The 25,113-nt window shown below is 51.5% G+C and overlaps 8 protein-coding genes and 1 non-coding gene across 9 annotated transcripts; 5 read left to right on the top strand and 4 right to left on the bottom strand.

The window, feature by feature from the left end:
- Nucleotides 1–294: 294 nt before the first annotated feature.
- Nucleotides 295–1,564, top strand: NCU16384 (hypothetical protein). Its single transcript, XM_011395074.1, has one exon. The coding sequence runs from the start codon at nucleotides 767–769 to the stop codon at nucleotides 1,346–1,348; it is 582 nt and encodes a 193-aa protein (XP_011393376.1). The 5' UTR covers nucleotides 295–766; the 3' UTR covers nucleotides 1,349–1,564.
- A 108-nt stretch (nucleotides 1,565–1,672) lies between these two features.
- On the top strand, nucleotides 1,673–3,310 carry NCU03082 (hypothetical protein; the record flags this gene model as incomplete). The annotated part of the gene is made up of 1 exon (XM_959082.2): nucleotides 1,673–3,310. The coding sequence occupies one exon, from the start codon at nucleotides 1,673–1,675 to the stop codon at nucleotides 3,248–3,250; it is 1,578 nt and encodes a 525-aa protein (XP_964175.1). The 3' UTR covers nucleotides 3,251–3,310.
- A 2,414-nt stretch (nucleotides 3,311–5,724) lies between these two features.
- Nucleotides 5,725–7,275, bottom strand: NCU03081 (hypothetical protein). The gene has a single exon (XM_959081.2). It carries the CDS (start codon nucleotides 6,898–6,900, stop codon nucleotides 6,190–6,192), a length of 711 nt encoding a protein of 236 aa, XP_964174.1. The 5' UTR covers nucleotides 6,901–7,275; the 3' UTR covers nucleotides 5,725–6,189.
- Nucleotides 7,276–7,403: 128 nt separating this feature from the next.
- On the top strand, nucleotides 7,404–9,572 carry NCU03080 (hypothetical protein). The gene has a single exon (XM_959080.2). It carries the CDS (start codon nucleotides 7,564–7,566, stop codon nucleotides 9,325–9,327), a length of 1,764 nt encoding a protein of 587 aa, XP_964173.1. The 5' UTR covers nucleotides 7,404–7,563; the 3' UTR covers nucleotides 9,328–9,572.
- An 843-nt stretch (nucleotides 9,573–10,415) lies between these two features.
- On the top strand, nucleotides 10,416–14,373 carry NCU03079 (hypothetical protein). The gene is made up of 6 exons (XM_959079.3): nucleotides 10,416–11,983; nucleotides 12,034–12,265; nucleotides 12,326–12,580; nucleotides 12,641–12,724; nucleotides 12,783–12,923; nucleotides 12,976–14,373. The coding sequence occupies exons 1-6, from the start codon at nucleotides 11,100–11,102 to the stop codon at nucleotides 13,921–13,923; spliced, it is 2,544 nt and encodes an 847-aa protein (XP_964172.3). The 5' UTR covers nucleotides 10,416–11,099; the 3' UTR covers nucleotides 13,924–14,373.
- Nucleotides 14,374–14,660: 287 nt separating this feature from the next.
- On the top strand, nucleotides 14,661–14,753 carry NCU15028. Its single transcript has one exon. It is a non-coding gene; the product is annotated as a tRNA-Asp (tRNA).
- Nucleotides 14,754–15,308: 555 nt separating this feature from the next.
- Nucleotides 15,309–17,307, bottom strand: NCU03078 (hypothetical protein). The gene is made up of 3 exons (XM_959078.2): nucleotides 16,797–17,307; nucleotides 16,440–16,657; nucleotides 15,309–16,188 (listed from the first exon to the last, which is right to left on the bottom strand). Exons 1-3 carry the CDS (start codon nucleotides 16,914–16,916, stop codon nucleotides 15,666–15,668), a joined length of 861 nt encoding a protein of 286 aa, XP_964171.2. The 5' UTR covers nucleotides 16,917–17,307; the 3' UTR covers nucleotides 15,309–15,665.
- Nucleotides 17,308–17,949: 642 nt separating this feature from the next.
- Nucleotides 17,950–20,490, bottom strand: NCU03077 (hypothetical protein). The gene is made up of 2 exons (XM_959077.2): nucleotides 19,320–20,490; nucleotides 17,950–19,261 (listed from the first exon to the last, which is right to left on the bottom strand). The coding sequence occupies exons 1-2, from the start codon at nucleotides 19,902–19,904 to the stop codon at nucleotides 18,578–18,580; spliced, it is 1,269 nt and encodes a 422-aa protein (XP_964170.2). The 5' UTR covers nucleotides 19,905–20,490; the 3' UTR covers nucleotides 17,950–18,577.
- A 242-nt stretch (nucleotides 20,491–20,732) lies between these two features.
- On the bottom strand, nucleotides 20,733–23,482 carry NCU03076 (delta-1-pyrroline-5-carboxylate dehydrogenase). The gene is made up of 3 exons (XM_959076.3): nucleotides 22,954–23,482; nucleotides 22,796–22,903; nucleotides 20,733–22,729 (listed from the first exon to the last, which is right to left on the bottom strand). Exons 1-3 carry the CDS (start codon nucleotides 23,155–23,157, stop codon nucleotides 21,236–21,238), a joined length of 1,806 nt encoding a protein of 601 aa, XP_964169.1. The 5' UTR covers nucleotides 23,158–23,482; the 3' UTR covers nucleotides 20,733–21,235.
- Nucleotides 23,483–25,113: the final 1,631 nt, after the last annotated feature.

Genomic DNA, 25,113 nt, shown 5'->3' with positions numbered 1-25,113 from the left:
CCAGCCCTCCATACACACCCCCCCGGTAGTATGGAAGGTACCTGTGGGCTACGAGGTCCCTTCACCACTTCCCTTCCACTTCAGTTCTTCGTTCTCTTTTGGCTGCTGTTGCTGCATCTTTGGCTGAGGTGAGTGGCTCGAGGCTGGCTGCCCCTGGCTGCAGTGCTCCCCGACCTTTCAGTGCGCTCCCTCCTGCCACACAATCATTTCTTTCCCAGTGGTTTATCCTCACCCCCTTCCCTTCCCTTGGTTGCTTCGCCGAGCCCCTGGGTTCCGCTCAAGGGTTGGACGGGGAAAACGTTTACGGGTTTCGTCGTAAATGGCCCCGCCATTCTTTCCACTTTGCCCACTCATCAAACGATCCGTCCATCTCCATGGTTCATTGACCATGCCCCTTTCCCTCCCGTTTCGTTTCCAAAATTACCGCGCATTTGTGTATCTCTACACGTAAAGGGACGTGGCCACAGCTTGATTGTTACCAGCATGGGGTGCAATTGAAGTGAAAGCAAAGAGAATCCCGTCATTACATACCATTACATTCAGTTTCCTCCACTGCATCTAACGTTGGCTTGCGAGTTCCGATCTTGGTTCCCGCGATTCTCTGTCCGCTTCTCTCTCTTGTAAGCGACCGACCTCGTTCGCTCTACCTACCTAGTCATCTCCATTTCGCCCCCTTTTGCGCTCCAGGTCTGGGCAATTGGCAATCAATCAAGCAATCAACTTTGTGCAGCTCCGTTCCTCGCTATCTGGACAAACAGCGTATTGCATGTGCATTTGGGTTCTTTTGTATCCGCGCAACCGTCTTCCTCCAACCACTTGTACGTTAACGTGTACGCCGGGCAGCAGCACCTTGACGGTACCCCATGCCAATGCCCGGGTGCGACAACGACGCAACTCTTCCACCTCCAGCTGTGATTTGGCAGACGTGGATCCATCAACATCCACATCATCCTACTCCATCCATTGCCAACGACGACTGAGCAGGGCACACGACGCATTTCTGACCTTCTACAAACATTCCCCTCCTCACCTAACCTATCTGTTTGTCGCCAGTAGGGTCCTGCGGAGAAGCGAGCCGGCTAGGGTTGGGAAACACAAGACAGGCCACCACACCACCAGGCCATCGCATTACCGGTACACCGCAACCACTCGCATCTTCAGCTCACTGGTAGACGAAAGTCAGCTTCCTTTGTCACCCACGCGCCTTGCATTCCCGGATCATCCGCTACAGTCTTGTTCTGGCTCTTCAATTCCACCCCCTATACCGCCACCAACAGTTCCTCCGAGGGGAAACTTGTCCACATTGACTCCTTCCAAGCTCGTCACGATATCTCATCTTTACGATTGATCCACCTTCAGAAAGCGACTTACTACTTGCTAGTGTAGCTTTGCGGATTTTATGAATTACACACAATTGGAAACTCCATCGCTATCTCCGTGAGGGACTCCAACGGCTCTCCCGGGACTCCATCAACCGTGACGACGACGACCCCGCTCGCACGAACCAGGGACACCTTGCCGAAACTTTTCACGTTTGGGATATATGATCTCGGTATATCGATCTGATAAAAGAAAAAAAAACATCCTTAAACAGCAAAAGAGGAGGACCGACAAAGAGGGAGTGTCAAGGTTGGGAGAGAACGGCCAGCACTGGCCATAGTGCTAGCTGAGGATGTCTATCTGCGTCGCCATCCAGTCGGCCTTGTTCTACTACCTCGCCTGCACTCCATGTCTCCAACTTCGCCATGAACACCGAACACAGAAAAAGGCGAAGAAGGAGCGAAAGGAAAAGGCACGAATCATTGCTGAGCAGCCACACCTATATCGCCATCCGGACCCCTATAATACGAACCCCTACTGGGCCGAGGAGATCCGCATGGGGCCATGTCTACCCAAGAAGAACAAACCGAACGATGCTAGCAAGAGTCAGAGCCAGAGGGGCTTAATGTGGGAAAGTCGAGATGGAGTGAGCATAGCAACTGGGAGTACGCATGCCATCAGCATGGCACAGCCGATGACAGCGACGCCAATAACACCGACAACGGAGGAAACCAACAATAAGCCTGTTGGGTTTGTCCACCCTCCGCTCGTGGACGTAGCAGCAGACCTAGCAACAGACGCAGAGACGGAGACTATCAGGCCAGATACAAGGTGGCCCTCTTCTACGTCCGGTGTTCCAGAACAGCATGATGATGCCGTTAGTGCCGTACTGAGCAAGACAGCTTCTGCGACAACAGTCGGCACCGACTGGAACATGAAGCGGTATCAGCGCGAAGATGAGGAACTCTGGGGCTACGACGATGAGTCCATCAGAACAAGTTACAAGTTCATGGACGCCATCAAGCAGGCTGGTTCGAGCGCTGGCCGCTATGTCGAATCCAAGCTAGGGCTCGAGAAGCAGGTGACGGAGGAGGATAGGTACAACTTTTACTTCTCCACCAAGAACCCGCCCGTCAACGACTACCATCCTCCGGTCGTCAGCAGCAAGCCTTCGCACAAGAACGCGCGTGCCTGGATGTTGCAACCCCCACCCCCCGCCAAGGTGATGGAGGGCAAGGTCCCCGTTAGCAGGAGCGCCAGCACGATGAGCGTTCAATCCAAGAGGACGATGGGCAGCACCATGTCGACGGACGGACGGCCATCGCTGGGGCGAATTGTTGGCGACAAGGCTCTTGAGGCTAAGATTCAGCAGCGAACTGCCAATGGTGACGGATATCTGGATCCCGAGTTGTATTCCGTTGCTTCGACCATGTCCCGGGCGAGATCTAAGAGAGCCACCAACGGTTCAATGGCACGGAGAACCAGCAGCCGTCTTACAACCAGAAGCCAGGACCTGTCTACGGGCTCTGACGGATCCGACGAGGACAACTCAAGCACCAAAGCACCGAAAAGACGGACCACACGGAGACGTAGCAACCGCAATGCCAAGCCCGACAGCGATGAAAACGAGGAGGAGGACGCCTACATCTCCAAGAGCCCGGAGTCACTGAGCAGCACCCATTTCCCTCCCCACGCCGCTCAGAGACCCAAGCTCCCTACCATCAAGAGCGCAGGTGATGCTCGTCTCGCTTCGGAGGACAGGACGCTGTCTTCGTCACCGAAGGTCAGGCCCACCAGCAGATCCAGCACCAAGCTCGTCCTGCAAGACGCGACCAACTCGTCGAGCTCCGTGTCTTCTTCCTCTAACAAGATGAATCAGAAGGAGCGCATGATTGGCTCAATCGACAGCGGTCTCGCTATGCATGCGTAATCGGGCCTCAAAGGTCTACATCTTGTCAGAGAGAGAATGTCAAGTGGGACAGCGATGGGCATTTTGTCGTTGTTGGTGCTGGTGCCGTTATCAACCAAAAACGAAAGCATTGCGTCTCATTTGTGTGTTTCTTGTTCCATCATCCTAACATGCGCACACTTTCAGAGAACGGTACGCTTTGAAGTCAAGTCAAATCACGTTTTGTTGTTCGAAATCTAGCATAGCCATTCTGTTATTGTGTTTTCTCTCTTTTTTTTTTTTTTTTTTTTTTTTTTTTCTGCATCTTTACTGCCTTTCCGTTTTTCGATTTTGCGAGTTCCGTGTACAGAGAGTATTAGCATGATTGGCACGCGTACCTAACTACCTACCTACTATGTTCATTCAGCACTTTACATGCATGGGGAAAAAAGGGTGAGCTGAGCAAAATGGGGTGAGCGTGGATGGGTGCGATGGATGCGATGGCTACAAAAAGACAGAACGTGTCTTTTAGCTGCAATGCCTTGCAGTTCAGGATTCTCGTTGCTGTTGCTGTTTTCGTTGTGGTTTGCTTTTTGAAACAGATGTTCGGACTCCGTGCAATTGGGATCATCTTGGGGATCAACATCCAACACGTCATGTCGGTGTAAGGGCGTTTCAGGGGTGTGGATAGGGAAGGGAAGGAAAGGGAAAGGTGTTGATCGAACCATGGCTAAAAGACTGAGACTGCTTTTGGCAGGCAGGCAGGCAGGCAGGCAAGCAGCAAAGGCAGAAAATTCACCACAATTGGATTGATATAACGATTGGTGCCTTAAAAGTAATTGTAACATGATCTGCAACTACCGTGCCAGAAGCTCATGGTCGTTGATGTGCTTGTAAGTATTGATATTTGACGTGGTGAGGGCGCGTAGGCCAAGGAACTAAAAGACCGGGAACTGTCTTTCATCCATCCGTCATCTCTGTTGATTCTAGAGATGGAGGACGGATCAATCAACGGTGCGAGATATTGTAGACGGAAAATTTTCACCCCGACAGATACGCCCCCATTCGTAAGTCCTGCAGCGGGCACTTATGCTCAATCTCATCCTTCTGCTCCACATACGAAATACAGCCCTCGTGGCTGATGCAGATTTAGGTGCTCATCTCTTCATGTCTTGCCTGTTATATATATGCGTTCCATATACCTCATGAGAGCACATCAATTAGAATAAGCAATCCTAGTAACACGAACCAGCGCCGGTCCAGCAGAAGCAGCCCAATGCTTGGTTGTTTGTTCCTGAAACATCTAGAGGAGACTTAATTCGGCTTCTTCGTTTCGATTTAGGGAACGTCTTCCACTTCATTAGAAGACATGTTGAGCTTGGTTAGATGCATTAGAGACTCGCATAGGGGCGTAAGGGAATTGGCTCGTTCAATAGTTTAGTTCTTTGGCCTCTTAGGGTAGTTAGGCTCAGGTGGTGGTGGATCGAATGTTTTCAGCTTGTACCTACCTTGTGACATTATTGATGTTCGAAACTAAGCTTGGAGGAATATGAGATGAAAACAAACACGCCAGCACGTCATCTTCTTCTTCAAGTGGATTGGGGTCATTGTTGTCACCATGTCCCATATCGAACGCAGCATGTTCCACGGTGTCTTTCGTGTTGCATTCTGCATTCCAGTCGGGTTGGGATCCGGGCTTCGGAAGATGATGAGATTCGATTGCCCACTTGGAATGATGGATAAGTGGTCGGATGATATCTCTACATGCTGTAGAGTAGTGGGCAAGTTCTCAACAGGGAGGAACCTATTTTCGTCTTCGGACCATGTCAACCCAACTTCTCTATACATGCCTGCCATTAGGTCCAGCACGCTCACACCAAACGTCGTTCTGTATAATGGAAGATAGAAGTGATTTTTCGGAATGTATCAAGATGACGGTTTCGGTGAATTGCATCAAACACCGGTGATGGATATATTGTGTGCTCGTGACACGGTCGGAGACCACTGGAGGATACAAAGAGAAAAGAAGACCTGCGTTGTTTGTCGAAGAAAGAAATGTACCTACCTGGGTTACGTCGTTGCATCATCCCATGTGTTGGACCGAAGATTAAGTCTGGGAGTTATCGCATGTAGCAACGATGACCCGAAATATGTTAAGTAGAAGGAGGAGTTTAGGTTATTCAAGTAATCGAGTGTCTAAGAGCTTGGAGCAACCCCCTTCTTTTTACACCCCTTCTCAACACTCGAGGAAGAACCAACCTTCCAATCAAAAAGATTTGATGCTCCTAAATGCGTTGAAATTACCTTTATCTGGTGCTCCTACAAGCAGGCTTGAAGATTGATACATTCATTTCCTAAGACAGAAAAAATGAAGTCAAAAGTATGTTGTACTTAGGATGAGGGAAATCCGCCGAACTCCCAAGTCCACTATAGATGCGCTAACACATCTGTGGCCAAATAGTCCAAGTTTGTAGCTCTAGTGTACTATGAAATCAGGACTTACTCTTATGATAATGGTTTCTTAGATGACAAGTCAATTTCTCCATCAAATTATATTCTTTTCTATAGTCTGGTCATTTTGGTAGACATGCTTTTTTGGCAGTTAGAAGTTAATAGAAATGATGCATTTCATGGGGATGGGGGGTGGTCTCATACTTCTGAACATTAGTTGCATGAAGACGCAGCAAACAATCGCGGTGTCAGGCAAATGAGATGCAACGCAGGCCATTTCAATAATGAAAGAATTGAAAATTCAAGAGATTTCCCACGGTGTCTTGCCTTTTCCTGCTCTTGTAGCATCTGTTTAAACAACCTTCACAGCCCTGAGGCGTCTTGGTAACCGAATAACAAGAAATGCACCAGAAATTCACTTATTCGTCAGTCTGCCGATCCATGCTGCAAGTGACAAATCGTGTGTAACGTCTTCACGATGCTCAACCCCGTTCCTCCTCCTTCGGTCCCTTAATCCCGTCGCTTGCCTCTCACAGGTGCATACCGCCGTCCTCCTCGTCATTTTCCCCTCCCAAGTCCCGTAGTCGTTCTTCCATCCTTCTCCTAAGCTCCTCGTCACTCAGCGAGCCACCAGCACCGGCGCCTGTTCCACCTTGTTGTTCTTGCTGTCTCCTCGACCCAGCAACATCATCCATGACAATCTCTCCATTCCTAATCACTCCAGTCTGAAACGTCCCATCCATCCAAGCAGGGTGCTGTGTCGTTGTCGTTGTTGTCGTTGTTGTCGTCGTCGTCGAAATTCCATTCGTCATCGGTTGTCCTTGCTCCTCATCGTCCGAATCCTCACCAGTCTCCACCGGTCCACGAGCCCTGTTCCTCGCCGCGGCCGCCTCGACTTCGTCCTTCCTTTCGAACTCGGTCCAACTGAGCCCCCTGCGCTCGACCTCGTTCTTGATCAGCTGAACGCGCTCCTCCATGCGGACTATCACTTGCTCGTTCTCGCGGATGGCTTCCACGCAGTCCGGGTCGGGCTGATTTTGCGCTGACTCGCCGGTGCTGGAGCCGAGAGGGGCCTCGATACCTTCGGCGAAGGGCCGCAGCTGCTCGTTGGAGTACTTGAGGTGGGCGATAGAGTTGTAGATTTCAAGCACTTTGAGATGCAGGGCCGAGACAGGGAGGTCTTCTAGAGCTGCGGCGAAAGCTTGGGGGGTTATGGGGAGGGACTCGTTGGGAGATGACATCTTTTTTGGGTGTGATGGGTATCAAGGGGGAACACTGATACGGTTGTTGTAGTTTTGGCTGTCGTCGAAGTACTCGGGTAGTGTAGACTGTTGCTACCTATTCTTATAGAAGCAAGCACCTGTCTCCCTGTGTAGAGGTAGGTAGGTAATCCGGCTTTCTTGTGGAAGAGTGTTGAAGCTGTGATTGGCCTATATTCCTGAGGTACAAGAATAGAAATTGAAAAGTAAGGAATCCGGTGTAGGATCGACAATTCAATGATTACGATGGCGAGGGAGGCTGCACTATGGTTGTTTGTTTTAGTCGGTTTCTAATGAATTTCGAGGTTCTGACTTGACGTCGCAGCTCGATTGCCTGGACGGGGAGCTTGTTCTGGAAGCTTGCTATGCGGGGCCCTTGCGTCCCGCGAAGGTGCCTGGAGACCGGCAGGGGCAGAGCATCTGAAGACGGCCCCTCTATGGAGCCAATTGAACCTCAAAGAACCAATCATACCCGGACCTACTCTACAAATCTGCCTGCCGGGTCCGGGAGCTCCGTCATTTTTTCCCTGGCCGTTTTCCGGTTGCTCCCCCCAGATCGGCCGGTCCAACAACTCCCGAGTTCGGACTCACCTTGATGGGCAGTTTGCGCGAAACGGCGCGATATAGGGCGCCCATTCCGTGACCATGAACTGCTCCCTGGGCGTCAATGCCTTTCGGCCGGGCGTCCAGGTTGCCGCTCACCACTTTTCCAAAGCATGTAGCCGACTGCTCGTCGCCGCCGCACCCACGACGCGATGCTTCTCTTCCACGACATTGCTCCCATCCACGGCCCAGAACCAATGGCAAGCCAAGCGGGGCCGCCTTTCTTCCTCGACACCTTTTTCTGGACCCTCTTCGATCTCGCGCATCGCCGTACGCACCCTCAAGTTTGCCGCCCGCAACAGGGTCATTATCCACTATGTAGACCTACCCCCGAACTACAAAGACGAGGAGGGCTTGCCATTCCGCGTCGATGACCTGGCAGCTGGCGAGGTTCTTCAACTATTCGGGCCCCAGATGACCACCCCTGCGGCTAATCGGTTGCTAAAAATTCTTCACGGTCGACGCGTCGCTGGAACCCTTGACGACCCTGTGCTCAAAGTCAATACTGCCGGATACACTCCTAAAGATAGGAGAATCGCCTTGGACTACCTTCGCAAAAATGTCTATGTCGACGAGGTCGTGAACGCCGGCCTACGCGCCGAGGACGAGCTGGCAGCCCTGGAAAAACAACAAGAAGAAGACGCCCAGGCCCAGGCCCAGGCCGAGGGAGAGGACAACGTCACCAAGCAACTGGGGTACAAGTCACGGTTCAAGATGTACCAGGACGATTCTGAGGGTCTCGACGAATCCGAGCAAAAGAAACCCGAACCCCGATCGGTTTACGGCAAAAGCGCTTTCGATGCTATTCGCGCGCGGAACGAGGCTATCTGGAAGGAGAAGCTCAGGAAGCAGGAAGAGGAACGTAAGAAGCTCGAGGAAGAGTACAAGAACGGCAAGGCCGGGCCTCTCGCTAAAGCGGACGACACCCCGAAGCGTGAAGTTAGCGCCAAGAGAAAGGAATGGGAGGAATGGGCCATGTCTGACCTCAAGGAACCTCCCAAGATGCCTGCGTGGAAGCGTCTGCTGCCCTCGACCGTCTTTGTAACTCTCCTCGTTGCCGGCTTTCTCACCTACTCTCAACTCTACGTCGCCCCCAGCCGCGACAACAGGTTATGGCCCGATTGTCCTCCAGCAGCCGCCACCGTTGCCGTCCTCATCGGCGCCAACGTTCTGATCTGGTTCCTCTGGAAGGTCCCTGTCATGTGGAAGCCTTTGCTGCGGTACTTCTTGATTTCGCCTGCGACACCTAACGCGTTCAGCATGCTTGGTGCCGTGTTCTCTCACCAGGTTGTCTGGGGTCATCTTATTGTCAACATGCCCTTCCTCTGGTTCTTTGGCACCCGGCTTCACGACGAGGTTGGCAGGGCCGACTTCCTGACTACTTATATCCTGTCCGGATCTGTTGGCTTCCTGACCAGTCTGTTCTGGCTCGTGCTAAAGGGTAACTTCCATATGACTACCCTCGGCGCATCTGGCGCCATCTACGGCATCTCCGCAGCCTACTTTTGGATGCACAGATTCGAGGGCTTCAAGATCTTTGGCCTGCCTCCTGACCCGTATACCGGCGTCCAGGGATTGGCCTTTATTGGACTGTTCGGAGGTCTGAACATATGGGGATTGTTCAGCAGGAACCATACCATGGATGTCGTATCCCATCTGGGTGGCATGCTTGTTGGTATTATTGCCGGTCATCTGATGGAGCAAAAGAAGAAGGCGAGGCTTCAAGGAGCGGGAAACACCCAGCTGAACTTGAAGGACCAGAAGACTGGGTCCGGCGTTCTGGACACCATGCTGGAGAAGAACTAAATGGTGTTCAAATATCAAAGATCTTGTATGGCACATAGTGTATTGTATAGTTGTATATTTTGCTTGATATCCGCGGTTACCCCCCCTTTATTTACTTGAGTGCCATTTTGGGCCGTCGTTCGGAGCAACAACCCCTATCCACGTCCAGAGGTTGGTCTCTCCATCACGTTCTTGACCCATTCCAGCTGAAAACTAGTGTGTTGCCGAGACCCGCCAGTCCCGCTGAACAAGGCAGGGAGGGACCGGCTCCCTTCGGAACAGGGGTTCCAAAACCTGGCTGCCCCATTGGACACTCTTGCTCTCCCACATGCAGGATGATGACAGGGCACAGGACCAGAGACGTTGAGAGTTGTTGGACTTTGGACTTGGCGTCGTCCAGTCAATTCACGTCTCCAAAGATTTGGGAGAGATTTTCAACATTTCTATCGACCTCACCACAGTCCGATATGAAGCTGTCCAGAGCTCGAGGCCGGCCTTTGAGCGAGCTACGTTTAATTGTTCGATCAGCATTTCACTGTGGTAACTTGTCATATAGAGATGTCTTCTCAAACTCCACCCAAAAAGAGTCACTGGACTGAACGGACCCGAAAAGACAAAAATACCAATCTGATGTTTGCCTTGAGCCGGCAAAGAGTGGGTCTAAACGCGTAATACATAAGCGGCACCGCCATCGCAGTCCTCTTTTCATATGGAAGCGGAGTTTTCCTCTCGGAATTGGCCCAGAATGAAATGGCACCGAGTGAAGATCAAAAGAGATACCAAAAGATCGACGGGGGTGTTGGCGACCAAGTGAGGCCTCCAACAGCTCCCTAAAGCTCCCTAGGAATGTTCCATCAACATGAGGCATTCTGCTAACGAGCCGCAGTCCAGCCAACACAGATAACCAAACGTCGAAAGGGCGGACAAGGACGCCGAGTTTTTAACTCGCCATTATGCTCATCTAGACTACACATGGATGACTGGCCTTCTTATTTCACCGCATTTTATCTCCACGATGCCCAGAACTAACAAGAGACAAACCAATTGGGTAATGGGCACCCCAGTCGGCGTCTTCATGCCGTACCTACTAGGTCAACGTTGCTGTGTTCCATGTGTGTATGGGCTTGTGTACCAAGCTTACTTTATCCAACTTGTATTTTCAAGTGGTACAGGAGTCAAGTTGCCATGACATCCTTTCTTCTTCTTCCGCGTTCCCCCCTCCTCCCTAGTTGGGAGATTCTTTTCCTTGCTGAACCAGCCCTAAAAACACGACATCAAGACAAGGAACTGAAGTCTTGGCCCTGAAACAAGTAAGGTGTCCCTCCCAGGGTTGGCAATCTCTTAGACAAAGCTTGGTGGCTGAGGATAGCTGAGTATCCGCGACACCGTCGCCGAGCAAGTGAGTTGTGCACGACCCCCCTGTTCCCATGGCATCAATTTAGTTGGACTGAAGGTCTCCTCCCTTGTCCTTTGTAATTTCGATTTCTACTTCTCTTTCTTTTCTTTTGCCCGCTTTTACTCCCTTCACCATTCAACAGGCCATCTAAGTCTCTTGTCGGCCAGAGACCAGCTTCAAGACCCCGCCGGCGCCTCAGCCTACGAACCTAACAAGCTGAGCCCTTGCGACCGCTTACCGAAGCGTTGCTGGTACTTCGAACTTGGGAGCTTGGACTTCCCTGTTTTGTAATTGGGGACCCCAGGTTGCGAAAGCTTACATGTTTATAGGTTAACGACTTAACCGCTGCTTATATTTGCGACTGAAAACGACGGAATAACCTGTCTACTTGTTCGATATGGACTCCCACGAAGCGCAGGGCTATGCGCACGGCGACCAAAATGTCCAGGACCGCAATCCTCATGCCTCCAGCTCCCAATGGCGTCATCAAGAGTCGCGAGCCTTCGCCAAGTACGAGGCCGAGAGAGCCCAGCCCCAGGCACCATCCCGCCACCACCATCACCCCTCCATAGCGCGGGAAGCAGACGCACGCGGCAACGTGAACGACCTGGCCGATTTCCTCAACAAGTCGCGTATTTCTCCCAAGGAGGCTGACACTCGCCCTCCTACCGAACCAAAGTTCAAGCCTGTGGTGCTGGGCGCTACAGAAGCGAGGGAGGTTCTCAATGGCGAAAAACACGTGGCCGACGCATTGGCTCCGGAGAGTGTACCCAACGACAAGGAGGTCGCGGTAGGGCCTTTGATTAACTATCGCCGCATGGAGGGAAATCAATGGGTTGGCAGTGTCCTAATTGTGACCCGCGGGGGCGGCAGAGAACAGTCCTATAGGCCAAGCTTGTTCTTGAGAAAGGCTGCTATGGTCAGTATGCGCAATGGCAATGGCGCCGCCAATGGTCACAGCAGTGGATCCAGAGTCAGTGAAAGTCAAGGTATCTGTCTTTATTCGGACTGGCGCAACACTTTCTGGAGGTTCGATTTGCACCTGGAGATGGAACCCTATGAAACCAAGTGGGAATATTGGCTGTCGGATTACCTTGTCTTTGCTAGCAACACAAAGCCAAAAGTGAATGCCTTCTTCGTGCCCGCGATCACGGAATCGATGAGAATCATGTTCCACTCCTGCAACGGGTTCAGCGTCGGTACAGATGAGGAGGACTGGAGCGGCGCGTGTTTGTGGAACGACGTTATGAGACGCCATCAAGAGGCACCGTTCCATGTGATGTAAGAAGCTGAGGATTCTCTTGAGCCTGTCGACTGCTAACAGACTACAGGATCGGTGGCGGCGACCAGATCTATAACGACGGCGTTCGAGTCTCGGGGCCTCTTCGCACATGGACCAGCATCAGCAGCCCCAAGAAACGGAGAAACTTTCCATTTCCCGAAAGTCTCCGCGCCGAGTGTGACGACTACTATTTGAACAACTATATCCGGTGGTATGGGACCGAGCCATTTGCAGGTGCGAACGGTCAGATCCCTCAGCTAAACATTTGGGATGATCATGATGTATGACCCATTCGCCACTTTTTCTTGCACCGTATATGTGTAAACACTAACGAGATCCAGATCATCGATGGCTTTGGATCTTATGTGGACGACTTTATGAAATGCGATGTCTTCCGAGGAATTGGTGGCATTGCCCACAAATACTACATGCTTTTCCAGCACCATCTGCCACCTCCAGCTTCGACATATACCTCGGACACCACGTCTAAAGATCAGGATGAAGCGGGTCAGGGGCTTGACCCCAATCAAATGGTTGCGGCTTACGTACACCCAGCCATGACAGAACCTAACTACATTGTTGGATCCTCTCCCGGTGTAGGTTTCTTTCTCCGGTGCTAGGCCAGCTAATCGGCTTGATTACTGACATTTATGTAGCCGTACGTTGCGGAACATTCACACAATATGTTTACAAAGTTGGGCGCCCGAATAGCATTTTTGGGTATCGACGCTCGAACAGAAGTGAGTGACCCGTCGAGGGGACGCAGGAAGTCACTTTTCAAATGCTAACACCTTATAGCGCACGAGACATCAAGTCAACTACCCTGAGACATATGAGGCCATCTTCTCCCGCTTGAGGCAGGAGCTTAGCCATGCCATACAAACCGGAGAGCCGTTTAAGCACTTGATTCTTCTTTTGGGGATTCCCATTGCATACCCTGTGAGTAGCAACTAACTCATACATTGACGAGGTGAGGCTAACACATAACAAGCGCTTGACATGGCTTGAGAATATTTTTGCCAGCCCCTTGATGGGACCAGTAAAGCTGCTGAATAGGCGCGTTGGCTTTGGTGGCAGCTTCTTCAACTCCTTTGATGGAAGTGTTGATCTGCTAGACGATCTCGACGATCACTATACAGCCAGAACCCACAAGCGCGAACGCAACGGTCTGATCCTCAAACTGCAACAGATCGCCGCCGAGTTCTCGGTGCGCGTTACCATCCTAGGCGGCGACGTGCATCTGGCAGCACTAGGAAGGTTCTACTCGAACCCCAAGCTCAACATTCCGCTGGAAGAAGACTACCGCTACATTGTCAACGTCATTTCCTCCGCCATCGTGAACAAGCCGCCCCCAGCGGCCGTTGCCAACCTGCTGGCGCGCCGAAACAGAATTCACCACCTCGACCACGACACTGATGAGACGCTCCTGAAGATCTTCGACAAAGACCCCGGCGACAGCACGAAGACAGCCAAGCACAACCAGGTCACCATGCCCAGCCGCAACTTTGCCGTCATCACCGAGAACTCACCCAACAACGGGACTCATTCTCAAAACGGTAATGACTTTCACACTTCCTCTCCTCCCCCACAGTCCACTCCCGGCGAAACCTTCCCCGGCCACAAAGACGGCCGCTACGCGCTCGGTAAGGGTGAGGTCAACGCCGGCACCAAGCACAAGGCCGCCGACCCTGCCGAGCATGGCACGGGAAGCGACGGTAGTCTGGATGTGTGCATCCGCATCGAGATCGACCAGCATAACCCGGAGGGACGTACGGAGGGTTATGGATTGACGATTCCAACGCTGAGCTACAAGGGCCCGAGACCGCCAACGATTGCGCCGCCGCCGGGCAGCGCGGGGAGTAGTGGGTCGAGAGGCACGGGTGGTACGGGAGGGTCGGATGTGCCAGAGGTGCCGGAGATCCCGGCGGGGGTGAGGTGAGAGGTGAGAGGTGACGTGAGGAGGACGGATGAATGAGTGAGATTTTTCGCATTCATTCACTCCCTTTACGCTGGGGCAGCGGCTGGGAAATGTTTAATGGTAATCGATGAGATGGATGTGTGCGATCGGTGTCACTGTTGGTCATTCATCGGTGCAAGCCTCTATGGTAGTAGCCTGCGCGTTGGATGAGGGAGTGGCAGTCAAAACTGACGGTACACATCCTATCCCCATGTTCGCAATCGTTTTCTACGTTTATATACCCATGTATATCATAATACCCAATAAAACGGTAAACCTTGCCATCATCCATTTTCATTATTGTGGCCAGCTCTTCCCATTCCAAATGACCCCGAGGATTGTAAGGATAGGCTCAACACCTCACGGTCAATAGATCAAACTCCGGGGATACTCTATTAGTCAGGCATCTAAGCGTCCCTGTTAAACATTTGGACCCAACCTTTATTGCAGTTCTGGATGGGAATTTCTCTAACGAATCCTGGCCGAGGTGTTTCTATATCAATTTGATCCCAATTGCAGCTTTCCAATAACCTCCTTCAACTAAAGCGAGTGGTATTGGACTGTGCAATGTCCATGTTAGGTTTGTTTTTACAACCGCTCGACAGTATGACTTGGCCGGACTTGGTGTTGTAGCATGGTCAAAAAAGTTGACTATATAGATACTAGATCTGCATTCGTTGTCCAGCAATCAACTACGACAGCTGAGTAACAGTTGTACATCTTCCGTAGTATAGTGGTCAGTATGTGAGCTTGTCAAGCTTGAACATCAGTTCGATTCGCTCGAGACCCGGGTTCAATTCCCGGCGGGAGAGACCAAACTTTTTTTTTTTTCCTTTTTGCACTTTTCCGTCATCCATTCATCCAGCTATCTGTATCTGTCGTTGCTTTTTTCCTCTTTCTCGGCTTTTTTTTTTTTTTTTTTTTTTTTTTTTTTTTTTTTTTTTTTTTTTTTTTTTTTTCTTTTTTTTTAATCATTGTGGCTCACATTCATACGTCAATTTCCGGTCGTCAAAATCCATGGCTCTCTGTCTTGTGGTACGCCAACATGTTCGTTGCACGCACGCCATGTCCCATAATAGATCATGTCCCGAACCTCAAGCTCACCTGATAGCCAGAATCAAGACAATGCCTCAATTCAATCAGAGTATCAACAGGCAAATGGAACCAAAACATCAGTTCAATTACCTACATCAGCCCCTACAATTTTGCCACCCTACCCCGCCCAAGGAGTCTGAGGGAGCCATACCATTGTACTGGGATCAGCATAGGGGAAAAAAAGAGAAACAAATATGACAATTGATTCCATAGTTAGCTCCAAAGAAAAGACCGACGGGCAGTATCACAGAACTGAGCCCAATGACAATGGCAATGAATAAAAAAGCGAAAATGCATTCTGTTCTATCCCCTTCCCACATGTATCGTACAACCCACGGAAACCCCCTCAATCCCCCTAGGAAAAGACAAGCTAAGAATGACACAGTATGGAGTGGAAGGGCCAAGTCCTATTCTCCTTGCTCTCCTCTCCGTCTTGTGCTTCTTGTTCCTATTCCCATATCCATTTCCATGCGAATGCTCCAATCCGTTGTATCATTACAAACCATTGCATTTGCCTTCCCCCCAGTCCCCCCCTGTTTCTTTCTCTCTTCCATTTTCCTCAACCAGACCAGACCAGACCAAAACAGAGAATGGATGGATGGTATGAAACCGATTGGCCCCAGCTGGACTCATCCCATGACCCCAACCCCAATGATGTTTGTAACGCCAACCCATTCGAAAGACGCTGATGTCAAGCCCTGCTGAAGCAAAACATGGAAATATGACCAGGACGTTGTTGTTATTGTTGCTGCTGCTGCTTCCATCGCCACTGAGCCCATTTCCATCATTGTCGTTGTCATTGTAGTTGCCATCCCCGTCATCCAAGAAGGAACCATCGTGGAGATGGTGTTGATCATCATTACGTCCCAAAGCAATTGCACCACCCATATCCATGACCATGGCCATGAGAAACAACAACAGCAAGACGCAGAAGAAACCAACACCCCACACAAAAACCCACCCATCCCAATCAAGACTGCCACGGCGGCCGTCAGGCTAGGGCTGACATCGTGGTCGAGCCAGCGCTGATGCAGGCGGAGCCTGCCGAGCCGGAGATGGAAGAGTTCGTCGACGGTGACGGAGTGGGTGGAGGAGTTGAGGTGAAGTTGGGTGGAAGATGGAGGTCGTTTCTGGGGTGTCTTGTTTTCGACTCTGTTTTTTTTTGTTTTGGCTTTTTGTTGGACTTTGGAATCTTTTGAGATATAGGTGAGGTGTGGTTGGGTTCATGGGGTTATGGCAGAGGGGAGAGAGATAGAGGGAGAAAAAGAAACGGAGGGATTAGGAATTGGGGATTGGGGAGGGGGGCGAAGAGATAAAAAATTTATTGACTGGATAAATAAAAAGATGGGATTAGCCCCCACCGTTCGGTAGGTAGTTGGATAGAGGAAAGAAAAAAGACTTACAGAAGAGTAAGCGAGACATCGCCCTGCAGTCTAGCCTTCAGCTCGAGCTCGACATCAAGGTTCAAGCCAAGCTGGAGACGGACGGGCTTGGTGTCGGCCAGACGGGGAAGGGTCTGAGGGCCGGCAAGACCGCCCTGCTTCTGGAGGGCGCCCTTGTTTCTGCGGCGGCGACGGCCGCGGGAGTCGACGGAGGAGCCGTCAGTGTTGTTGTCGTCGAGCTATTTTGGTTTTTCATATCCAAGTCAGATCTTCTCTCCCTTTGTTTTGGTTTTTGTCTTACTACTAAATCCATCAAAAAGGATAAAAAGAAAAACTAAAACACAAAAACAAGGAACTGAGGGAGTTTCAAGTATTTACCTGGTGTCGAAGGTCAGCGAGCATTTCTTCCTTCGTTGGGGAGAGATAACCTGAGCGGGCTCCGGCAGGGACAGGGGGGAGGTTAGAGACCTTAGGCATGGTAGGGTTGGCGTTGGACATCTTGAAGGTTGTTGTTGTTGTTGTTGTCGCGGTTGGCGAGTAGGAAAGAGAAGAAGAAGAAGAGTCCTGGTGGATAGTAATGTAAGTCACGGACTGAACCAGAGTCCGTGTGTGCTGGGCGTAAAAGACAGGTGGTTTGCGCTTGCGCGAGTTGAGTGATTCCTGAACGAGACGAAGCGGCTGAGGCTTGCTCGAGGTAAAGACGGTCCGGGGATGTGGACGGGAGGGTACAAGTGGTGCCGGTGGTAAAAGTTTGGTGGACTGCCGCAGTGATACCGGGAGAGGAGGGTAAGGAGGCGGTCTTACGGACTGTTTGTGGTAGAGAGTTGGCGGTGGTTGTCTTTGATGTAGATAGTCCACGCCGATTTGAGGCTGCGATAAAGAAGCTGGTGTAAAGGGCTTTGGTGGAAGTTGTTGTTGACTGATACAGGACATGAAAGGCTACATTGGGCGAGCGGAGGACAGTATATATAAGCAGATGGGTCCGGGAGGCGGAGAGAGTCGGTGGCTCCTCCTTGGGATTCCCCGGGACACCGGGAGATCGACTCGGTCTTGTCCATCCTGCTGAGGGTCACCACCGGCCTTGTCCGGCCATCGCCAAGGACCATTTCGGTATGTTGTTGTTCGATATCAGGGATATCACGTGCCCCTGGCCCAGATATCTTGTGGAACATAGGGCGATACAGGGGCATTGGGGTCCGTGGGTGATGCTTGAAGCTGGAGGCGAACCGTTGGTTTCTCGTACGACTGACGAGTGCGAAACTCCGGCTTTTCCATTGTCACATACGCAACTTCTTTGTCTAGAGGATCAAACAGCGCGTTCGGTAGCATTGTAGGCCTCATGAAGCCATTTCGGGATGGAATGAACTGTTGTGCGCCTAGACGCGCCCGTCTCAAACCTTGGGTGTTAAGCATCATCCGGGCGCTCGGTGTCGTCGACGTTCGCTTCCAGGGGTCAAAGCGCAACACAATCAATGGTACCTCCGCGCAACTGGTATCAAGATGAAACATCTACCGTTAAACTACCCTCCAACTGGCTCCATAATCTTCATAAATGGTAAGTTTTGTTCGAGATGTTACTATTGGCATTTTAAAATCCATCAAATAAATTCAAAACGTCTGTCTTTCGTCTATCGATTGCCATGTTTTCCCTGGTGGCCTTTCCCTTACCGGTCTCGAAGAGCGTTTTCTCGCATAGGTAAGCCTGTATCACCGATTCATCTCGAACCATTCTGTGACGACCAGAGCCCTAATCTGAGGCATTATTCATTTGTGCATCCTCAGCCCAGAATAATATACGCATCCCAGTCACTCACGACTCGATCTATGGAGCGATGCTGCGATTTTGAAACTTTTTGACATGGAAGAAGGAGCCGAAATTCTCCGATGACTTCCAAAGCCCCAACAGGTCGCCTGCCTTCTTCACCCTTCCCATGGGCATCCTTATCCCTGGCGGACCCCAAGACCCTGCATATTCCGGTCCTGTGATCGCTCGGTTGCTTGCCGGTACTAGTGGCCGTGGATCCAGCATGTATGCAATGTAAACCGCTCGAATTGCGAAGCCGAGCCCCGAGTCTAAGCCGACAGACAGACCCCAAGGGTGGAATGATCTTATTCAGTCGAACGTGGAGGCGCCATCGAACGATCTCCTTCCGGATCCCTCATGCGCTTAGCAAGTCTCTGACACTCATTCCCCGTCCTGTTCTCACGGTTCCAGAGGCTGTGGCTGCGGCTTCAGCGGGCCTGTCGATGTTCGTTGTTGACATCCGCCTATCCGGTTGCGTCTGTTGGTTCAACATGAGAAGAGCAGCCGTTGCTTCATGGTCTAGGTCATTTCGTGCTACCAGGTAAGGGCTAGTCAGTGTTAGGCCCGAAATCGAGGCGGCTCGCGTGTCGTGCATGTTGCTGTTGCCACCATATAGATGCTGCCCCTCGGAGCCAAAGCCGGCAGGCGAGGCAATAACAGATGAGCCACTGAAGCTGTAGTGTCTTTGGTAATCGGTCGATGTCAAAGCTAACGAGATCGAATCATGTCGATCCCTTAGCGGCTGCTGGGGTGGCATTCCCGGGGATGCGGATGGCTGGTGGGAAGAGGTGATCGCGGCAAGTGGAGGCGAAGAGGCCGGTGAATCATCCCCTGACGAGTCCGACATCTCTACGTCGCCATCTAAACGAACTTCTTGTCTTGCTTCAAACGAAAAGACAGTCTCAGGATGGAAAGGTTCATGACCAGAGGGTGTCGGAAGACTCTTTATCCCACTTTCTTCCTGTAATGGACTGGATTGATGCCGGGCCTGGAGCTTAGCGACACAATCTTCCAAGTATCTGATATACTCTATTGAGGCCTAAGGTACTTCATCAGCTGCGGTTCCAAGTATACAATCTCAGAAATATAATACTAACCTGAAGGATGGCCAGCTTATGCATCTCGCCGGTGCATGCCGGTATCATGCTTTTGAGCAGGGCGAACTCTTCGTTCATCTTGGATCTCCTTCTCCTCTCGATCAAGCTATGTGCTGTTTTTCTCGCTATCTTCCTTCCTGCCGCAGTCGATTGTTTCTTTGTGGCGCCACCTGTTGTCGCTGGTGGTGTGGTTGACACTGGTTTCGTTGTGGTGGACGCAAGATCCGAGCCCGATCTGCCAGTGGTCGAATCTTTGGAGGTTGATGCAGGTCGTGGGGCAACAGCAACTTCACGCGGCTTCATCTGGATGATTTTGCGTGATCTTGTAGGAGGGGGAGGGAGTGCAAAATCGTTCCTGGATGGGCCTGTGACGGTTGCTGCACGCCTTCGTGACTTGACTGTCTCGCTTGGTTGCATCGGATATCTTTTCTCCGGAGTCTGTGGAGGTGTACCTGCAGCGTTGGATGGCATAATGGCAGGTGGTGGTAGTTCGAACAGCATCTGAAGGGAGGCCAGGGTTGGAGGTTCCTGGGCTTTCATATCTGCTGATGATACTGGCGTAGGCAACGACCTCTGAGACGGCATCGTGATTGGCTTGTCGTTCTATTGCAATGACCTAAGGCCACCCGGCGAACAGGTACGGTAGAGGCGAACTTGGTAGTGAATGAGTGGGTGTGTATGAAAGCGCTAGGTAGGTGCGTAGAACCCTGAACTTCAGAGTCACGCCCAAGTCGAGCCGGGGAAGCTCAGAACGGCTGCCTGTTGCTTAGACAAGATAGGTAACTGCCAGGCACGACTGACAGACGTTGCAGGTTCTGTACAAAGATTTGGCTTTGAAGATGGCGGAAATCCTTCGATTCGTGGCTTTCACTGTGCTTCTGGCTGTGTCTGGTCAAGAATAGACGATAAAACGATCTTTCGAGTATCACCTTGCACTGGTAGCAAAAGAAGAAGCAGATTCGAGTTCCACGATTTTGTGGTGAGTTCGCTCAGGTGTTGTCGAGAGGCACAGATGTCCCAGCATGGGGTTCAGAATCCGAGTATGCCATCACGGGCAATATATGGACATTGCGCTTGCTCGTTCTAATCTATGATCCATATCAGAGAAATGGGCCAAGGGATTGGCGGTTTAGCAGAGGGCGGGGAGACGGACGTAGGAAGTCGGTAATCGTAACGTGCAGTCCCATGGAACACTAGTAGTGTCTCCATCTCTGAAGTGCATTCCCAAGTCCCGAAGCAGTCGCGTGCCAGCTCCTTTCCAGTCGGCACGAGGTGGATTCCTTGATGCTGATTGGACAGCGTGCTTCTTAGTGTCTCGACAAGGTGTCAAAAGAACGCCTGTAAGCAATGCCGTACAAGGGTTGTGCCTCTGGCTCTGGACCTTTGTCTGACGCCGGCTACAGGAAGTATGGATACCTGCCAAGTCTCTGTCATTATGCTCTACTTCCACAACCACCTTTGGACACATGGTGTCTTCTGTACATCGTCAGTGATCGTCAAGGTCCCCGACCCTTTCCACAGCCCCCGCCGCTACCCAAGCTCTTTTAAGGCACTTCGCACGTGGCCTTGACAGTCAGGACGATCTTCAACACGGGGCAGAACGACGGGCCGTCCGTAACTCTCTCGGACTCACAGCACCAGGAGAAGGTCGGGATAAAGCACCTGTGCCATATAAAGCCATCAACACAATGCAACTTCAACTTCGGGTAGTGATTTGATTCGCTAGACACCTAAACCAGTAACATGGCACCCCTCTCAACGCTGCTCGTACACAACTCCGTTGAACCGCACCTATTATGAACGAATTCGCCGATGCCGGCTTGATGCATCAAAACTCCTCCTGAGCGAGTCCTCCGGGAGAAATCCTCCCAACTATCGTCCGAGTATACGCTGCTCTCCATGGTCTCACTAAGGCCCTACTCGACCTCATTGCTGGGATATGTCACCGTGGTCGTCGAGTTAAATTCCTCCTTGATGCTTCTCATGCTAACAAACCGACTCAGGAGGTTGATGCTGCCGGCCTTGTCATTGGTCCCGCTCGCTCGGCTGCCACCAAATGGCTGCTGGCCTACAACAGCACCCGTACTCTTGCAGTTAATGTAGAAGTTTCCTGCCGAGTTGCGGAGTTTCTCCTCTGCGAACCGGATAACGCTCCGGTCACTTGCAAAGATTGAGCCCGTCAGCCCATATTCCGTAGCTCCGTCGATGATGTCGTAGATAGAGGTAGTGCTGTCTACGTAGTCATCATAGACGTAGACCGTCAAGACGGGTCCGAACAGCTCCGTCGAAAAGAGTTTATGGTCTGGCGTCTTGGACACAAAGATGGTTGGCTTGACGTAGTAACCAACCGAGCTGTCGTATTCTCCTCCTGCAATTAGCTGGAGGTCTGGGTCTTTTTTGCCCTCGTCAATAGCCGTGCTCAGCTTCTTGAAAGAGGCGGCATGAATGACCGGGCCCATGAAGTTTCCATGATCATGAGGTGGGCCAACTTTCAACTTCTCCGTTTCTTGGACGAGAAGCTCCTGGAAATCTGGCCAAATCGACTTGGCAACGTACAGTCGGGAAGTGGCGCTGCACTTCTGGCCCTGGTATTCGAATGCACCGCGGACCGTCTGGACAACAGCGTTTCGTAGATCGGCAGACTTGTGAACCAGGTGGAAGTTCTTGCCACCGGTTTCGCCAACAATGCGAGGATATGATCGATACCTACCCTCAGCAACGCCAGCGCCAATCTGGCCATAGAGCTTACGGAAGACGGCAGTGCTGCCTGTGTAGTGTAGAGCCGCAAAGTCCTTGTGCGCGAGCACTTCCTTTGTCACCAACTCAGGATCGCCGGGGATGAACTGAATGACATCGGGCGGGAGTCCCGCTTCGAGAAGGACCTTGTACAGAAGGTAGTTGCTGAGGATCGCGGAATCGCTCGGCTTCCAGACCACAACATTGCCCAGCAGTGCTGCCACGCCTGGAAGGTTGCCCGCAATGGCAGTGAAGTTGAACGGGGTGACGGCATAGACAAAGCCCTCAAGTGGCCTGTACTCGACACGGTTCCAGACACCGGGGGAGTTATGTGCCGGTTGCTGAGCGTATAGTTGCTCCGCATATTGGACGTTGAAGCGGAGAAAGTCACAGAGCTCAGCAGCGGCATCGATTTCGGCCTGCCAGGCGTTCTTGCCTTGGCCCAACATTGTTGCGGCCATCAACTCGTAGCGATACTTGGTGCTAATCAGATCGGCGGCCTTGAGGAAGACTGCCGCTCTGTCAGCGAAGGGCAAGCTTTCCCATGCCGGCTTTGCGTTCAGGGCGGCATTGATAGCCAGGTTGACCATTTCGGGGGTTGCCACGGCATAATTGGCTATTTTCTGTTGGTGATCGGCGGGGTTCACCTGGTACTTGGTGTCTGCTTTGCTAAGCTGCGTTTATGGGCGATGGTTAGCGGACGGCTTCGGATGAATGGACATCTTTGGGCACACGCTTACCGTCCTTCCGCGGATGTTAATGGGAACGTCGACAGGAAGATTCTTTGAAAGCGCCGTATAAGCTTCCGTGAGCTTGTGTCGTGATTCTGAGCCTTTGGCATAGTGTTGCTACGCTAATCGTCAGATATGGCGGATATACGAGACCCGGAAAGACTCACATTGGGCTCGTTGGCCACTGTAGGGACTTTGAAGGTTGCGAGGGTAGAGTTCGTCCTGACGATGCTGGGTATGGCTGTCCTGGATCTCTGGTTATATAGCTGCGGCCTTAGCAATGCAGAGTTGATGGTAGTCGAGGATGTGCGAGCTGATCTCAGACCACTCGAAGTGGTAAGAGACAGCCTCTGAAGCCTCCGTGCCGACATTTTGTTGACCTTGATTTGGCTTTCGACCCAGGCGGCTCTTTCTGTAGGTAGGTAGGTATGTATGCCTTTCGCGATCCTAGGTGCAGGGGGAAGACAGTTGCACAGGATCGGAACTGCCGTTGTTCGGGTCAGTACTGTAGTGCAGGAAGTCCTTCGTGCGTGATGTCGATGTTGGACTTTCGAGCTGGAGCTGCCTAGAGGAAACAGTTATATGTGAAACTGAAGATTCGACGATGGAGGTTGGAGTTGAATTAAGAGTACAGTTGGACCATTCCGTCATCGGCCTTTGGAAGCCATGTATCGTCGTCTTCCCCTCACAAACGGCTGCTTGTGTCCTGTATGAATGCCTTCAGCCCGCCCCTGTCATCCCTGCCAACCAATCCAGCCAGGTTCTGCGATTGACGCATCGCTTTGCGACGGCTTTAGATCTATCAAGCTGCAACGCCTTCACCTTTTGACGTTCTCGTGCGGGGCCTGGGGGCGTTCTCATTGGCCAACACTTCATTTAAGCAGGGGCGCTGTTTGAATGCTAAGCCGATAGCAAGGGTGCTGGCGCCGACTGCCCTCCGGCTATCATCTTATCGTTCGACTAGAAGCCGAGCTTCACAGGGCACTTCAGCTTCAGCTCCGGTCCTCAGTCAGCGTATTGATTGCACTGAAGCAGTCTGGAAGGGTGTTCTTTTTCTCTGAAAGTTCGAAAGCCGGTTCTCGGAGGCACCGGGTTTGCTTGTGCCGAAATACGAAACTACCTAGGTACATGATAACAGGAGCAGTAATACCTCCCCCCCACACAATTGAAAATCGTCGGTGCCAGAGACCATTGCAAAGGAGATAGACGCTGTCATCAGAGCGCTTTGCAATGAACTATGGTCAGAGTCGAAAATTCAAATTCAAGGAGGGAATCCCATGAGCAGAGCAAAATGTGTTCAAGGAGAGAAATCAAGAATGATGGATTGTCCGGGCCGTTGACGAAACTCTAGAGGTAACTGTGATGTTGATGAATTCGGAGGTGGGGCACTGGAGACACCTGCCCCTTCCCTTCTAGCTCCACTGTAGTCCGGGGACGGTCCGCTGGAGCAGCACATTTCTCACATACATACCTGCGGCATCATGCAAGTGTCTGACTCGTGAAGATGCGAACCACGGTGATCTGGACCTCATGGTGTGAACCTCCTTCTCCTCTTCTCAATAAACTTGACTGAATAATACAACATTCAATCATGAATTTAGTGGAGTGCCTTTACTAGAAATATCAATGCTCTACACAACGTCTGACTAGGTATATCTCTACACATCTCTTTCGTTACCTCATTGCTTCTTCGAGGGTGCTCCAGAGAGCTGGATGCATGCTGACCGTAATGCTGACATTTCCAAGTTAGTCGTTCTAGCAGTTGATATGCGATTTCCAAAGTTCAGTCCTCTTGAAACAGACTTGAGTACCAGCCCTCACGATTGAATCCGACGCGACAGCGGAAACAAGCCCCGGACCAGTCCTTGATACCGAAATCTTTTGTGTGTTGCTTTCACGAGAAGGTAGTGCATCGATAGTACAACAAGAGGGTGTGAAGCGGATCACTCCCACGCCGAATCGCCGCGCAGAAGGATCCTTTCACCAACCCTCCCGAGCCCTTCTAACCAGGGTCGTTGAATGTACAGTGGCTGTCGCCATAAGACGAGGCCGGCGGCATTGAATACCACTTGACCACTTGAAACTTGAACCCCACCATCACCACATGGTGTTCATAACGGTTGATGATAAGCCTGAAGCATGGACCAAGAGACCACCTTCTTCAGCCCTGACAGGCTTGCCGTCACAAGGCACAGGCTAAAAAGAGGCGAGACGGCGAATCGACAACGTGAGATGGCGTCTGAGACGTCTGGTTGGCTCATGAGCTCGCTTCTCCAGACCTCTCGAACATGACCACGTCACGCAGAAACAGTCGCAGGGATCCCGGC

The sequence above is a fragment of the Neurospora crassa genome, linkage group I (genome assembly GCF_000182925.2).
Source record: "Neurospora crassa OR74A linkage group I, whole genome shotgun sequence".
NCBI classification, from domain to species: Eukaryota; Fungi; Ascomycota; class Sordariomycetes; order Sordariales; family Sordariaceae; genus Neurospora; species Neurospora crassa.
This window is presented reverse-complemented; position numbering and strand designations above follow the sequence as displayed.

What these genes read in the sequence shown, in the direction of transcription:
- NCU03077 (XM_959077.2), bottom strand. Translation starts at nt 19,904, where the DNA reads ATGCCGTCTCAGAGGTCGTTGCCTACGCCAGTATCATCAGCAGATATG. An exon ending in ATAAGCTGGCCATCCTTCAG is followed by an intron (nt 19,262 to 19,319) that starts GTTAGTATTATA and finishes GAAGTACCTTAG; the next exon opens with GCCTCAATAGAGTATATCAG.
- NCU03078 (XM_959078.2), bottom strand. Translation starts at nt 16,916, where the DNA reads ATGTCCAACGCCAACCCTACCATGCCTAAGGTCTCTAACCTCCCCCCT. An exon ending in TCGCTGACCTTCGACACCAG is followed by an intron (nt 16,658 to 16,796) that starts GTAAATACTTGA and finishes AAACCAAAATAG; the next exon opens with CTCGACGACAACAACACTGA. An exon ending in GATGTCTCGCTTACTCTTCT is followed by an intron (nt 16,189 to 16,439) that starts GTAAGTCTTTTT and finishes AAAAAAAAACAG; the next exon opens with AGTCGAAAACAAGACACCCC.
- NCU03081 (XM_959081.2), bottom strand. Translation starts at nt 6,900, where the DNA reads ATGTCATCTCCCAACGAGTCCCTCCCCATAACCCCCCAAGCTTTCGCC.
- NCU16384 (XM_011395074.1), top strand. Translation starts at nt 767, where the DNA reads ATGTGCATTTGGGTTCTTTTGTATCCGCGCAACCGTCTTCCTCCAACC.
- NCU03080 (XM_959080.2), top strand. Translation starts at nt 7,564, where the DNA reads ATGAACTGCTCCCTGGGCGTCAATGCCTTTCGGCCGGGCGTCCAGGTT.
- NCU03079 (XM_959079.3), top strand. Translation starts at nt 11,100, where the DNA reads ATGGACTCCCACGAAGCGCAGGGCTATGCGCACGGCGACCAAAATGTC. An exon ending in GAGGCACCGTTCCATGTGAT is followed by an intron (nt 11,984 to 12,033) that starts GTAAGAAGCTGA and finishes AACAGACTACAG; the next exon opens with GATCGGTGGCGGCGACCAGA. An exon ending in GTATCGACGCTCGAACAGAA is followed by an intron (nt 12,725 to 12,782) that starts GTGAGTGACCCG and finishes AACACCTTATAG; the next exon opens with CGCACGAGACATCAAGTCAA.
- NCU03076 (XM_959076.3), bottom strand. Translation starts at nt 23,157, where the DNA reads ATGTCGGCACGGAGGCTTCAGAGGCTGTCTCTTACCACTTCGAGTGGT. An exon ending in CAGTGGCCAACGAGCCCAAT is followed by an intron (nt 22,904 to 22,953) that starts GTGAGTCTTTCC and finishes CGATTAGCGTAG; the next exon opens with CAACACTATGCCAAAGGCTC. An exon ending in TTAACATCCGCGGAAGGACG is followed by an intron (nt 22,730 to 22,795) that starts GTAAGCGTGTGC and finishes CCATAAACGCAG; the next exon opens with CTTAGCAAAGCAGACACCAA.